General features: G+C 45.7%; 1 protein-coding gene across 3 annotated transcripts; it reads right to left on the bottom strand.

The window, feature by feature from the left end:
* Nucleotides 1-1889: 1889 nt before the first annotated feature.
* On the bottom strand, nucleotides 1890-11803 carry KCNG1 (potassium voltage-gated channel modifier subfamily G member 1). 3 transcript variants are annotated; one of them, XM_019548136.1, is made up of 3 exons: nucleotides 11645-11803; nucleotides 3934-4738; nucleotides 1890-3066 (listed from the first exon to the last, which is right to left on the bottom strand). In XM_019548136.1, exons 2-3 carry the CDS (start codon nucleotides 4690-4692, stop codon nucleotides 2296-2298), a joined length of 1530 nt encoding a protein of 509 aa, XP_019403681.1. In that variant the 5' UTR covers nucleotides 4693-4738; nucleotides 11645-11803; the 3' UTR covers nucleotides 1890-2295. The 3 variants fall into 3 exon arrangements, with proteins under 3 accessions (XP_019403681.1, XP_019403682.1, XP_019403680.1); XM_019548137.1 differs by lacking the exon at nucleotides 11645-11803 and adding an exon at nucleotides 11419-11488; XM_019548135.1 differs by lacking the exon at nucleotides 11645-11803 and adding an exon at nucleotides 7049-7983.
* Nucleotides 11804-13466: the final 1663 nt, after the last annotated feature.

The raw sequence follows: 13466 nt of genomic DNA on the forward strand, positions 1-13466 counted from the left end.
AGAGTGAGTGTTGCCCAAGCAAAGACTCCAGAATTTGGCCACAGATTTTGAAATAGAAAGGACAATGAAAATACAATGAGCTAACATTGATTTAAATATAAATGAAAGACTGGGCCAGATCCTCAGTTAGTAAAAAGTGGCATAGTATAGAACCAAGCTGAAAATCTGGATGATAATCACTTGATTTGATTTAGATTTATTTTTACAGCTAACTTCTCATTTAGGGCCCAACCTTTAAAGCACATCTTTGGATAAGTGATTTCAAATAACAATTAAACCCATTTTTAAGTCTCAGCTCCTTTTATAACAGATGTTATAGCATAAAGGGTAAGGGATCTGTCATGTTTATGTTTTAATTACAGCTACAGCTGGTTACATTTAAAAAAAAAATTCTTTTGGCTTAAAGCGTGTTCCTTTTTGTGAAAATTTCCCTGTCTTTCTTCCAGCTCTAATTAAAGTACAAGTAGGCATGTCAGGAGAAGTAAATTATATTCCTAACTCTGTCACATAATTGTCTTGTCTTTGGGCTTTTAACTCTCTGTGGCTCAGTTTCATGAGGGTATTTACTGACGGCAGAGCAGTTGAGTGAGAACTAATTCATTAATATGCTAGAGACATTCAAACGACTGTTCTTTCTTGATGGGCAAGCGTGTCAGTGGGATTCCTCTAACATGTTATTTTGTAAATATTTTCATGTGCAACCAGTAAAACAAGGCTTGGCCATTCTGTGCTGGTTGGTGCAATGTGATTCAGACAGAAGTTCTAGTAAAGACAAGCTCTTTCTCTCTCATTCTCACCCTCTGATGAATGCTGCAAAGCATTCATATGGTTTGACACCTCTGAGCATCCCTGGTCAAGAGAATTCAGGGGCTAGTACAGCAGGTATATCGAACTTTCACAGTTCCTGGATCATGACGGTCAACAGTGACCTTACCTTTTTAAAACATAGACCCATCTCCTGAAGTTTTGATTTTTATTAGATAGACAGTCAAATCGGCCAACTTCAGTCCTTTTACTTTGTCTCTTGAGCAGTCGTACAGCCCCATCCCACTCCCCTTGATATCAGTGGGATTTTGGTGATGTGTATCCCTTGAGGCAGGACCCAATGCTGAAAAACTTCCTCATCCCTGTGATCCCACTATCTTCACAGGAACAACCAGGAGAAGAAATAATCACATGAATGATGAATGCATGATTGCGCTTCAGGTCCTCAGCTGTCTTTCAGTCTCCTATGGCAGTTTTTCTTAATTGCCATGACACCTGCTGGAACTATTGAAGGCAGAACTAATTAGCAGAAAGCTTTGCACCTCACAATCTTGATTCATAGGAAATTAAATAAGTCTGTCATGACTCAAGTCATATTATTTCCTTTCTACATCACTGACAACACTTAAGGAGCCACTATCCCCCAAAGTGACACAGCACCAGAATCACCCTGACAAACTCTGGTGCTTCCCCTAGAAATGGGACCTCTCTGTAAGTGCAGTATGAGCACAGGGGAGTAACCAGGGCCAGATGTTAGAGTGCTGTTGGGAGGTTACCCTACACATGACTTGATTTGCAGTGCCCTCCTTTCCTCAGCTTTAAGTGTTCCCCAAACTACTTGAGGGAATTCTCTGTTCAACTGTATTGGGTCTATAGCATAAACCCATTTTAGTTTGAAGCTGGTAAGCTATTAGTATTTATATCTTTAACCCATGACAACCCTAACACATCCACATACCCATTACTCTTCTTCACTGTTACTGTTAGGGAGGCCTGCCTCAAAAGGGGAAAAAATGCATTTGCCTGCCAAATGACACACGTCTCACTTAACCCTTTTCAAGAGTACAACAGGTCACACACATATCTGGTTAATTCCACTTTAGTCAATGGAGTTATACTAGGAATGAATTTAGTTCTGAATTTATTTTATTTACAATATTTATCTACAAGAAAATAAAGAAGGCCAACCTTCCTTATGATCAAAATTTATACGTACATTATGGCTTGTTTGGAAAATTAATATTACAAATGACAACAGCTTGTGCCAGATACATAACTTTTTGTTGTTCTCATTTTTAGTTATAGATAACTTCAAGAACTAATAATTTAAAGGGAACACTGAATTAGCTGTACACTTTATTGAAGGGCAAAAATAAAATTAATAAGTGGTTCCTCAAACCACATCAGTTCACAGGCTAACAACTCTTTCCTTGCTGTTTGCATAAAGGTTTTTTTAAAAGCTTCTAAAGCAAATGATAAGATGAGATCTATCACTGCAAAACACTGCCCAACATCAGACAGATGTAAATATTATTCATTGTCCCTAGTCTCAGAAGAGATACTGGGAAATATAATGTCACTCCCTTGTGATGCATTGTTCAGTTGAGACTTTGCTTTTAATAAGAACTGTGCTCTCCTGTACATGATTCTTTCCTGTTCTTGCTTTAGCTCAATGTAAGAGCGGGAAAACGTGTGAAAAATGGAGGTGACAGGAAATGCCATGAGGAGGATGCCACTTAGGATGCTGCTTAATGCCACCACCTGGCCTGGAATGCTTCTGGGAACCATGTCGCCGTAGCCTACTGTTGTCATGGTGATTACGGCCCACCAGTAGCATGCAGGGATGCTGGTGAACTCTTGTGAATCTGCCATCTCATTTTCAATGACATACAAGAGTGGTGCAAAAAGTGCAATGGCCACGCAAAGGAAGAGCAGCAAGAGTCCAAATTCACGAGTGCACCTACGAGCGGTGAGCCCTAAAGTCTGCAGGCCGAGGGAGTGTCTGGCCAGCCGCATCACGTACAGAATCCTCAAGGCACGGAGTATACGGAGCACCAGCCCAACTTTATCCAGGTAGATGCTTCCAGAACTTGGCTTTTTATAACCCACAGAGGTGGTATCTACTAGCAAAGTGATGTAATAGGGCAGAATGGCAATAATATCAATCAGGGTCAGTGGCCTCCTCAGAAATGCAAACTTGCTCTTTGCCTGGATGAATCTTAACAGGAACTCCAATGAAAACCACGCCACGCAGACAGATTCCACAATGAAAATATTGTAGCACATCTGGGAGCATTCACCCTGGAAGAAAGAGAAGGAGTTTGCAATCAGTACATGCAGTACAGTAAGTGCTTGTTGGGTGAAACAAGAGGAACATTTCTGGTGCTGAAGTTATACTATTAAAAGGAATTGAAGCTGTATTAATGGAAAACCAGACTGGCAAATCTATTGAACTGCAAGCTCAGCTCAACGCAGGGGCTCAGTACTTTGTCTGTTGAAATCAGTGGAAAAACTTCCACTGACTACAGCAGAAACAGGACCTGGCCCTCCTTTCCTAATTAAAATAAGAAGTTTAATTTACTGAAGTTCCTCCATGTAGCGAAAACAAAACTTACAAACATTTCCTGAAATGTTTGTCCTCAGTCTCTAGCTCACAGGCCTGCAAGTCTCCCCACGGGTCTGGAAGTTTGGTGGCAGGGGCAGTGGCCATGTTAACAGCAGCTCCCCTGCTGCCACATTGCCAGACCCATGGGGAGCCCTGCAGGCCTGATGATGTGGCCCTGAGTGCTAGTTCGTGCCAGTTCATATGGTTCATTCTGCAACTATATCTGGTGTGTGGGGTCAGGCTGGCATGTGGCCTCCACGCACCTGTGGACCAACCCTGGGCACAGGCCCTACACTGGATCAGACCTGAGGCTCAAACCCACACGTGGGTTCCAGCCTGCAGGCTGGCCCTGCGCCACTCACCTGGCCCCAGGGGTCACAAGGTTGAATGCTACTGGCACAGAACAGTGCACACTGACTGTTACGTAAGACATTCAGTATTCTGCCCTGTGGTCCTTCATCCTGCATCCATGGAAGAAACATGCAAGTCTTTGGCAGGGGCAGGGGATGAACTCTTTTGCTTTTTTCCAGCAAATGTGGTTTTCCATCCTAAAATCAACTTACTTTCTCCTCCTCCTCCCTCAAGTCAGGCATGGTGCTGATGGACAGGTTCACTGCAGTAATGGTCACAAACAATACAGATAAACAGGCAAACACTTTTCCAGGAAGTCCAGACTGAGGCCTCTCTACCATGTCTTGCAAATTTTTCATGCACAGGCTAACTTTTGTCTCCTCCGCTGTCTCACCCGGGTTTTCATTTTCTATGAGGTCATCCTCCCTTTCGTTCAGTTCTGCAAACTCCTCCATTTTTTGCAGATACCTCCTCTTGCAGCACCAGTCCAGGTTGTCCTCCTCAATACCCCAGTAGAGCAGCTCCTCTTGGAAAGAAAGAGCGCACATCTCTCGCAAAAGCCGAAGCTTCCCAACCCGCAGAAATGTCAGGATTGTCCTGAAGGCTCCTGGGTTGCGATCAAAAAAGAATTCATTGCATGTCACATCGTAATCATCACAGATGTTTAGAATGTCATCAAAATTGTTGCAAAATTTCAGTTGGCCCAAGCGTGTCAGTGGGAACTCATCAAGTGTGGTCCATGGGAGCAAGTATTTAATGCCCCCTACATTTATAATTATATGGTGCTTTCGGTCTTCAGGGTGAATGCTTTTAAGGAGATCATTTTCAGGATGAATTAGCTTGGCTCTTTGGTAGAAGACACCCTTGAGGGCTTCTGTTTCTGGAAAGAAGGTGTGGTTGAAGGAGGTGTCTGAAGCACAGCTCAGGGCACTATAATCATAATCAGAATTTTCTCCTGCTAAAAGAGTCATCTTGGAAGGTAGCTTTACATCACTTTGATGCTCCTGCAAGAGTTTTCTGGAATAAAGAAAATACATACTCTTGGTTATAGCATGTATGTTTGCATTTTGGGTCTCTGAAACAAAGATGGTAATTGAACTGTGACGATGGATGTAGGGCTGCTAAAGAAACTGGAAAGGAAATAATATGCTTGCAGTGGCTTAGTATTTCAGAATGGGAAATGTAAAAATGAACTGACACAGCTCAGATGTCTGCTATAGAAAGGGAACTGGAAAGAAGTCATCCTGTTTATTTATTTTATAGAAAAATATTCTTATTTGCTTATTTTAGTACCTCTTAAGTATACACACACAAAAGTCAAAAGTTTATTACACTGTTCTTCACTAGCTATACATAATCTATTTAGGCAATATTTAACTGATTTTAAAAAGTCAAAACAGTTTTGAAAAAATACTTTCACACAGACATGCAATTTTAATGGTTGTATGGCAAGTATAGATGATAGTAAATATAAATGCCCTGGCAAATTCCTCTCTGGAATTTCAGACATGATTTAGGAAAGAGTGTTTAGTAATGTTAATGAATTCCACACATGTTAGAATGCTTTCCTTTGGATTCAATAATTGTTTATAATTAACATTGTAACCACTGTCCTATATTTAATCTTAGCTGGGAACAAAGCTGAAATTACTTTTTTCTATTACTATAAGGAGCCATAAGGTAGTTTTAAAAATGCTAAGGATCAAATTACATGCTAGTGTAAATGGAGTCACTTCACAAAAGGAATGGAGTGGCCTTGGGTTCATATTGATGTAAAAATTAGGTCTTAAACCTGCTAAACTACCTCGCAGTGCTTAATAGTCAATTCAGAATTAATCCCATGGCATCTTAGGTATAGGAACATTCAACAATAGTTCTAGATTTTTTTCCTGTGTATTCACCCATTTTTATATGAGAAGCTATTTAATTTTATTGGACAAATTGTGTTTTCACAGAGTGACAATTGAGTGCAATAAATAAGATGATAATCTCACTTTCCAGCCACAGGCTCAGGGAAGGGCAATACATAATATATTCTCCAGCCTTCCACAGCAATATGTATTTTTGCGGTCTGTGTTTTGTGTCCTTACCATCTGTCCTTAGGTAGCTTGCAGGAACCCCTTACCCTTGTGGGCATTGCTCCACTAAACAGACAGCTGTTCTTTCCAGGGACTAAGTTTTATAAACCAGGCTACTTACTTTAATCACACCCCCCCCCCCGCAGACAAACATCAAGATTATCAAATAGCAGAACTATTAATGCACAGCTGCATTTTTAACCTCAGTGGAAGAGATCTTTCAAGAATGCCCACTCTTACTACAGGGAAGAGCTTAATGTTACCCTCAGTACAACCTTTATCTCAGCTTTCCTCTGAAACTTAACAGGAGGAGTCCTTGCTTCTGAAGTAACCTTCTGTACCCCTTCCACAGGTGCAGGCAGACTTAGGTGTGTTCTAGGTGGAGAGAGAGCTTTACGTGCTTCACCTGCAACACTTCTCAGTGTAAGCATTCAGTCATCACCCACCTCTACAGGCAGGATGAAGGACTGTGAAAGAGACATATAAGTTGAACAAAGTTTCTTTAATTTTTTACTAAAACAGCAGCAATTTTGACTTGAGGTAAGTAAAGATGGCTTTTCTTCTTGTTTATATCACGTAGCAGAATTTCTTCTGGTTTCCATTGTGGAACAGAACAGCTCTCCATGCTGTGAAAATCGATAAGGAGGGGGTGATCCACTGCATCACAGAAAAGGTGCCAAAAACCTCAATATGTTAAACTTCCACTGACTTATCACTTACAAGACTGAGCTTCAAGTTCTTTTGTCTCAGCTTGGAAGGCATAAATATAGCAATCCCCAAAGCAAAAGAACTGTAATGTTGCAAACCCTTTTGAAACAGAGATACAGAGTGAATGACGGGTTGAATGAGTTGGTCTGTACTCAAGCAAAGTTCTAGCTGAGGCCATACATGTTTTACCTGAATAATGGGCCACTGATTCAAGAGTCATGTTTCTGTAGGAAACTAAGATAAAAGGTAGTTTTGTAGGGGAAAAAAAAGTGTTTGGATTATTCTTTCTAATACTGGGACCATCAGTAACTTCATAACAAATACTGGCTCTCTGCTATTGACTATGTAGGTTAGTACAGTCCAGATAAACTAATAAATCTTGCATAAAATGGCAGCAAGGCCTCTAAGTTTGTACCTGCAAAAGAACACAAGTTGGGGAAGCAGATTCAGAGGCCATTTTTCAAAGGCTGCCGTGGTTAGACTAGAGCTAATAAAAGCATTTCCAAGAGAAGCAGAAAATGATAGTCAGACTTGCAATTACCGCATGTGCTGTTTCAGTTGGCTTCACAGCTAGTATTCTATTCAGGTGTTCCTGAGATATTATCAATGGGAAGGATGCAAAGGGAAATTCCAGCTACTGCCCCAGCTAGGATGTGGGAAAAGCTGTAAAACACCAAGCTGCTGCACAGACATTTAAGTGAGACTCCTTTTGAACAGTTTTAACACCTTGACCATGCCTGGGGAGCAGCTGAGGAGAATAAAAATACATGTATAGTTAATAGAAAATTACAAATAACTGTGTACTGAGTTAAAGTAACCATTTTCCCTTCTGCTATACCAGATGATGTGGGTTAACAACAACTTACGCACCAAATCTCAACCAGGAAAAAACCCAAGGAGACAGCTCATCTCTGTAATGGGTCTGAGCTGCCTTCATATCCACTGTTGATACACTGAGGAGATGGGGAGGAGGAGTGGTTGGGGGGCGTGTAAATGCTGTGAGTGTATGTGGGTAAGGTTTACACTGTAACCCATAGGTACCACCTGGGATAAGTGGACTATAAAAAGGGTTTCTTTCTTTGCCTTCCTACCTTGGGGTCTGTAAGTATTAAGCAGACCAAATAAATCCATAAATAGTTGGAGTTGTAAACTGTGGCCCTTGGCTACTCTGTCCTGGTAACTGGAAGTCGAGAAGCCTACATGCTGCACTTCAGTGTTATGATGTTTGTGCTAGAGGCATAGGAGGGGACATAGCTGATGCTTCTAATGCAGACACCCCTCCACCTTGCTGAAACTGAACACAAGCAAGACAGGTGTGATAGGCACAATGGGGGAAGCACTCCGAACACCAGGCACTACCCTACTTTGTCCTCCATGGAAAGAGTCTACCCCAAAATGGTCAAACTGGTTCTTGACTCTAGAGCGATGGCCACAAAAGTGCCTTTTCACTTGCAATGAACCAGAAGACAGACCTCCCCTGCTCTCCAGACTCAGGCGATTGCTACTCCCTGGCTACAAGTATGAACTCCTCCAACCTCAGAAAAGCTTGAAAAGACAGCAGTCTCCTTCTCTGTCACACCAGCCACCAGGAGCATGTCGTTCCTCAACTCGAAGCTCTCCACTCGTGGCCCGGTGTCCTGTGGAACGCTGGGTCAAGTTCAGGATCTTGGCTCAGGTTCAAGGCCTTTGAATAGATTTTCCCAAAATACCTCTCTGGGCATCTCCGTGGCAACAACCTCCCTCCAAAGTTGCATTTCTCTTGGAACAAATGAGGCTGTCAACCCACTGGGTGAAGTGTGTGAAAGCAGGAGACCAAACTTTCTTGGAGCTCATTACTGGAGAAGATCAGAATGACCCCACACTTCACAGCCTTCAGAGTAATGTTTAAAACGCACTGTTTGAGCCTGTCATTTCTAGGAATGCAAAGGAACATGGCCAAAAAACAAAACAACAACCAAAAAAAAACCCAAATGAGAAGTAAGAGGAGAAAAAACAGATGCAAAAGAAAGAATCAGAAGAAAATCAGACAATTAGGGGAAGGACAAGGGGGGAAAGGGAGGACAAAAAGCTGTCCCTTGACCTGGCAGGAATGAAAATAAAGCAGTACATTTAGCTATGTTTGATTTGTTGTATGGGTTGGGTTGCATTATCCTCTTCAGGCACTGCTCGAGTTCCCACTCAAAGAGGGTACCAAGACTATATAGCTTGGGCACAGCTGATCCTATTGCTGATGAGGCTGAACAACAAGCAAACAGTGTTAGTCTCTTCAGGAACGTACCGTGTAAGCCAGTATTAATAGGGCTGTGCAAAGTTTTCATTTGGGGGCTTGACTTCTGTACCATTTATAAAGACAATGCTGCTGGTTTGAAAAGTAAAAATATTCTGGGGTTATAAAGAGTCTTCCAAAGAAGCCACAAAGACCAAGTTTTACTGCACGTTAAAGCATCACGTAAAAAACTGTGATTACACTAATGTGCAGGAAAATAAGCTACTGCGCATTAAGCACCACTTAAAAACCATACACATTCGTTGCTGTGTATTAAGACAGCCTCACATGCATTTCTTTAGTACCTCACTGGAGGTCCTAAGTGTAATGCACATTAGAAAAAGCAGCTTAATGCACATGTAGATGTGCCCAGTGTAACTTAACTGGCCACAATGGATTTGCACCAGGAATGAACTTGTACCCTTTCAGTCCAATCTGAATGCTGTACCATGCCACAAGGTGCAAAAACCAAGCAACGCTACTACAGGAGCAAAGCAGCCTCAAACCAGTTCTTCTAGCTGTCTAATCTGAAATTTCAGCTGAAAGAGATGCTTTACTTTTTAAGGAAGACCTTGCATTGGAATGTAAACCCTTTAGACAAGTTAGCCAGTTTAGGAGAAGATTTTTCTGGGCGATTAAATAGGACAAATTTTAAGGAGCTGTTGAACTGGGTTTCTTGAATTAAATCGGTCTGGTAAGGGCCAGTGATTAGAAATCCATTAGTTTTTGAGCCCAATTCCTTCTGCTCATTGAGTGGTCTGGGCAAATCACTTCTTTGCTTGCCCTCTCCCTTAGTCTCCTTTTTCCACCCCCACTTGCACCATTTTCTCTGTTTCTTGCTGTGTCTGTATACTGCTTTTTTGAAGAAGGTCTGACCTTGGCAGCGGGGGCAATATTGAATTTTAGGTGTAATGGTGATAAGTTACTTTAATGGCAAAAAACCCCCAAAAACCTCCCTGAAAACTTCCTTAGCTCACAGCATCTACAGCATATGAATGCCTCTGAATGGTACTGCATGCCTATGAGTAAGAATTTAAGTTTCTTCAGAATCATTTCATGGGGTGAGTATTATCTACTGTGTCCCATGGATTAAATGAGATTTAGAAAGCTGTATGATTGCCCTGAGTTTTCAGCTGGAATTTGGGAAAGCTGTTAAATTAATCAAGTCACAGGAGGGATTATTAAGGATGCACTTTTGAGACAAGGAAACAGAAAGGGCATGTTAAAATTCTACTCCCAATTTTTTGTGTGTGTCCTCTGCAGTACTTTGAATTCTGCAGTGCATCTCTGACGTAATCAGAGATCCTGCAAAAAGCCTTGCGACTCTTCTGTGGTGCAGACAACTCCAAGTTGTAGCAAACAGCCCAAGAAAGACACAGGTCCTTCAAACCCTGAATGTCTGAACGTCTCCACATCCTTTACAGTGGAAAGCAAACTTGTGCCAATGCAGCATGAATACCCTCCATAATGTGCAGCATGAATGTTCCCTCCAAAAATCTTTGCCACAATAAAACTGCCCTGCAGTTTAATGATCATTCCTGCTTTGGGTTTCCCTTAGCTAATAATATTTTGTGCCCTTCTCAGGCTCTATTAAAATTCAACTGGTTACTTTCATCTAAAGCTCCTTTATTACCTGCCATCTGGCTCTTGCTCTGTATCGCCTCTAACAGAGTACCATGCTCAAGTACTTCAGCCTGCATTGCTGCAGGTTTTTTATGTAGCCATAGCGGGTCTCAAACTTCTGTTCACAAAGTGAACTTTTAGCCATATCAAAATGAAGACCCATAAGTTTGTGCTTCAAGGTGTTTTTTTCCTCCCCTCCAACTTGTTTCTGCCTCCCCCCAAACAGCTTGGTAAAAGTATCCTGTTGTGGGGAGGAAGATAGGTGCCTGTCTGTTATTCAGTCTGACCCGCTGCATCTAATGCCAAATCCTGTCGGCATACTAAAGGTGGGCAACAATATTGTCCAACCTGCATTTAATTTATAGAGCCTAATGCTCCTGCCGACAGCAATCAACAGAGAAGCAACTTTGTCACAGAAAACTTCGCATCTTCCCAGCAAATGACTGATATTGGTTATAACTCACTGCATGGTTTGCTCTGCAAGCTGCTGTGTTTCAAATCCAAGAACATGCAGGTGGGAAGGGACCTCAGGAGGCACCTAGTCCTCAAAGCGAGACTGTCCCCAGCTATCCTCCCCGCCAAGGCTTTGTCTACCCCCCCTTAAAAACCTCCCAGGATGGAGCCTCCACAAGCTCCCTGCGTAACCTGTTCCAGTGCTTCACTACCCTGCATCTGAGCAAGTTCTTCCCAATATTTAACCCAAACTTCCCTTGCTGCAACCGGGGACGGCTGCTCCTTGTTCTGTCCTCTGCCACCACCGAGATCAGCTCAGCTCCATCCTCTTTGCAGCCCCCCTCCAGGTAGGTGAAAGCTGCTATCAAGTCCCCTCTCAGTCTTCTCTTCTGCAGACTAAGCAAGCCCGGTTCCCCAGCCCCCCGACCATCTCCCCTGCCCTCCGCTGGACTCTCTCCAGTTTGGCCCCACTGCTTCTGTAGTGGGGGCCCAGGACTCAGCGGGGCGGAGGGAAGGGGCCACTTCCCTCCACCCGCCGGCAGCACCCAGGCGCGAGCCGAGGGACTTACGGTGGCAGGGGCCGCTCCTCCGCGCCGGGCCCCGAGCGCGGGCGGCGGCATCCAGCACCCGCCGGCCCCGGGGCACCGGCCCGCGCCGCGCCCGAGCCGAGCGAAACTTTCCAGGCGGGGAGGACGAGCAGCGCGCAGGCAACGAGCAAGCGGGCGTGTGCGTGTGCGTGTGCGTGTGCGCGCACGTGCGTGCCCACCCGCGGCTCCGGGCAGGGCAGCCCGTCACCTGTTGCGCTAGCGGGGCGGGCAGGCGGGGCTCGGCCGGGGAAGCGCCCCGCGGCAGGTCCGGGCTGGGCGGCCGTCGGCGCTGCACTGAGCGGGGAGGACGGCGGAGGGGCAGAGCCATGGTCCCGGGGCGGCCGCGGGCTGGGGCGCGCGCCTGTGCGCGTGTCCCCACAGGCGTGCACCGCGCGACAGGCGCCCGTGGGCGGCGGCAGCAGGTGGCGGAGCTGCAGCCTGCGCGCGGGTTGTGCCCTCGCCACGGGGGCAGCGGGCACGCGAGGGTGCAAGCACGGGCGCCCCCGCTAGGTCACTGGCCGCGCGCGTGTACAAAGCCCCGGCACGCGAGGACCCCCGCAAACGGCGCCGCCCCGCCGCCCGGGTCCCCCGCGCACGTGTGCGCGCAGCGCCGTGCAGTCCCCCGGTTTGTCCTCGCGTGCCTCGAAAATGTAACGGTAAGTTGGTCAGTATTAACCGAGGCCCGCGTTACACAGCAGCTTTGGGCGCTGCTGCAGCTCTTCTCCCCTGCGTTGTCCTCACACGAACGCCTTCAGGTGGCTTCAGGAGGTTGTCGCCGTGTTAGTCCTCGGTTTACATCTTCGCGGCCTGCCTGCCCGGCGCGCAGCCCGGCTTCCGTACCGTTCGTCCCGCGCAGGGACAGCGCACCCGGGCTGCAGAGGCTTCCTCAGCCTGACCAAGGGGTTTTAAACCCGAAAGCTTGCTAAGAAAATTTTTTCCAACTATTTAAGTTGGTCTAAGAAAAGATACCAGATTCACCCTTCATATGGTTTTAGGCATTGGCGATGTGCAGGGGGGCCTCCTGAGGTTGGCAGTGCACCCTCTGACAGAAGCGCTGCTGACGCTGCCAGTGGCACGTGTGAGGAGTCACCACTCGCCACCCCCCCGATCGCTGCCTCCATCGACACTGCTGCTGGTGGTGTCTGCAGGTAGTTGCTGACCGCTGGTCAGTGCTTGCCACCCCCACCACGCCGCCGACGCTGCTGCGGCTGCCTGTGGGAGCTCCCCGCTTGACACTGGCGTGTCCCCGCCGCCACCACCGCCACCTGAAGCCAGTTGGCGTGTCCTCTTGGGGGGGCACGCAATGTTCATGGCTTTAGGGGAGCAGGTTGTTGCTGTGCTGGTCTCCAGACATAGGCAGATAAGGTTCTTTGGGTAAATCTGATATTTTTTATTAGACCAACTCAAATAGTTGGCAAAAATTATTTTTTGCAAGCATTTGGGTATAAATACCCCTCATCGGGCTGAGGAAGCATCTGTTGGTGTGTGCTCTTCCTGGGTTGAATGAATAGTAAAGAAGGCAGAGGCTGGGCTGCAAGCAAAGGGAGGCCGTAAATTGAGGAGTCAGTGGGTGAGACAGGCCGGGGGTGGGGGGCAGGAGATTTTAATAGGGTTTTAAACACTTGCTGTGCCACACAAGACCCCACTCAGGGGCAGGCTTATTTCTGCTGCTACCCAGCTCCTGTTCTATTAAGCTGTGACCATTCCACACATGTGCGCCCAAGGTGAGGTCCTCCAGCATCCCAAGGTGCCTCACACCCCTGCCCTAGAGAAGCCTGTCCTGGCTCACCAGCCCTCTAGTGGCAACTCACAGCTGCAGCTCTTGGTCCTGCCCCTGCTCACTAGGACTCTAGTGACAAGTCACAGCTGTGCAGGTAGGGGACATTCAGAGGTTTCTAGATTAAGGGTGTGACTTCTCCAGACTCCAGGCTAGCACTAACATGGATCAACATTTGTGCAGCTCACAGTGTAAGGTGTAATAAGGCGCTAACATGTAGGTAGGACAGACCCCTATGGCTATATCTGCGTGA

This window comes from Crocodylus porosus, unplaced genomic scaffold, assembly GCF_001723895.1.
Source record: "Crocodylus porosus isolate Cpor-Errol unplaced genomic scaffold, CroPor_comp1, whole genome shotgun sequence".
NCBI classification, from domain to species: Eukaryota; Metazoa; Chordata; order Crocodylia; family Crocodylidae; genus Crocodylus; species Crocodylus porosus.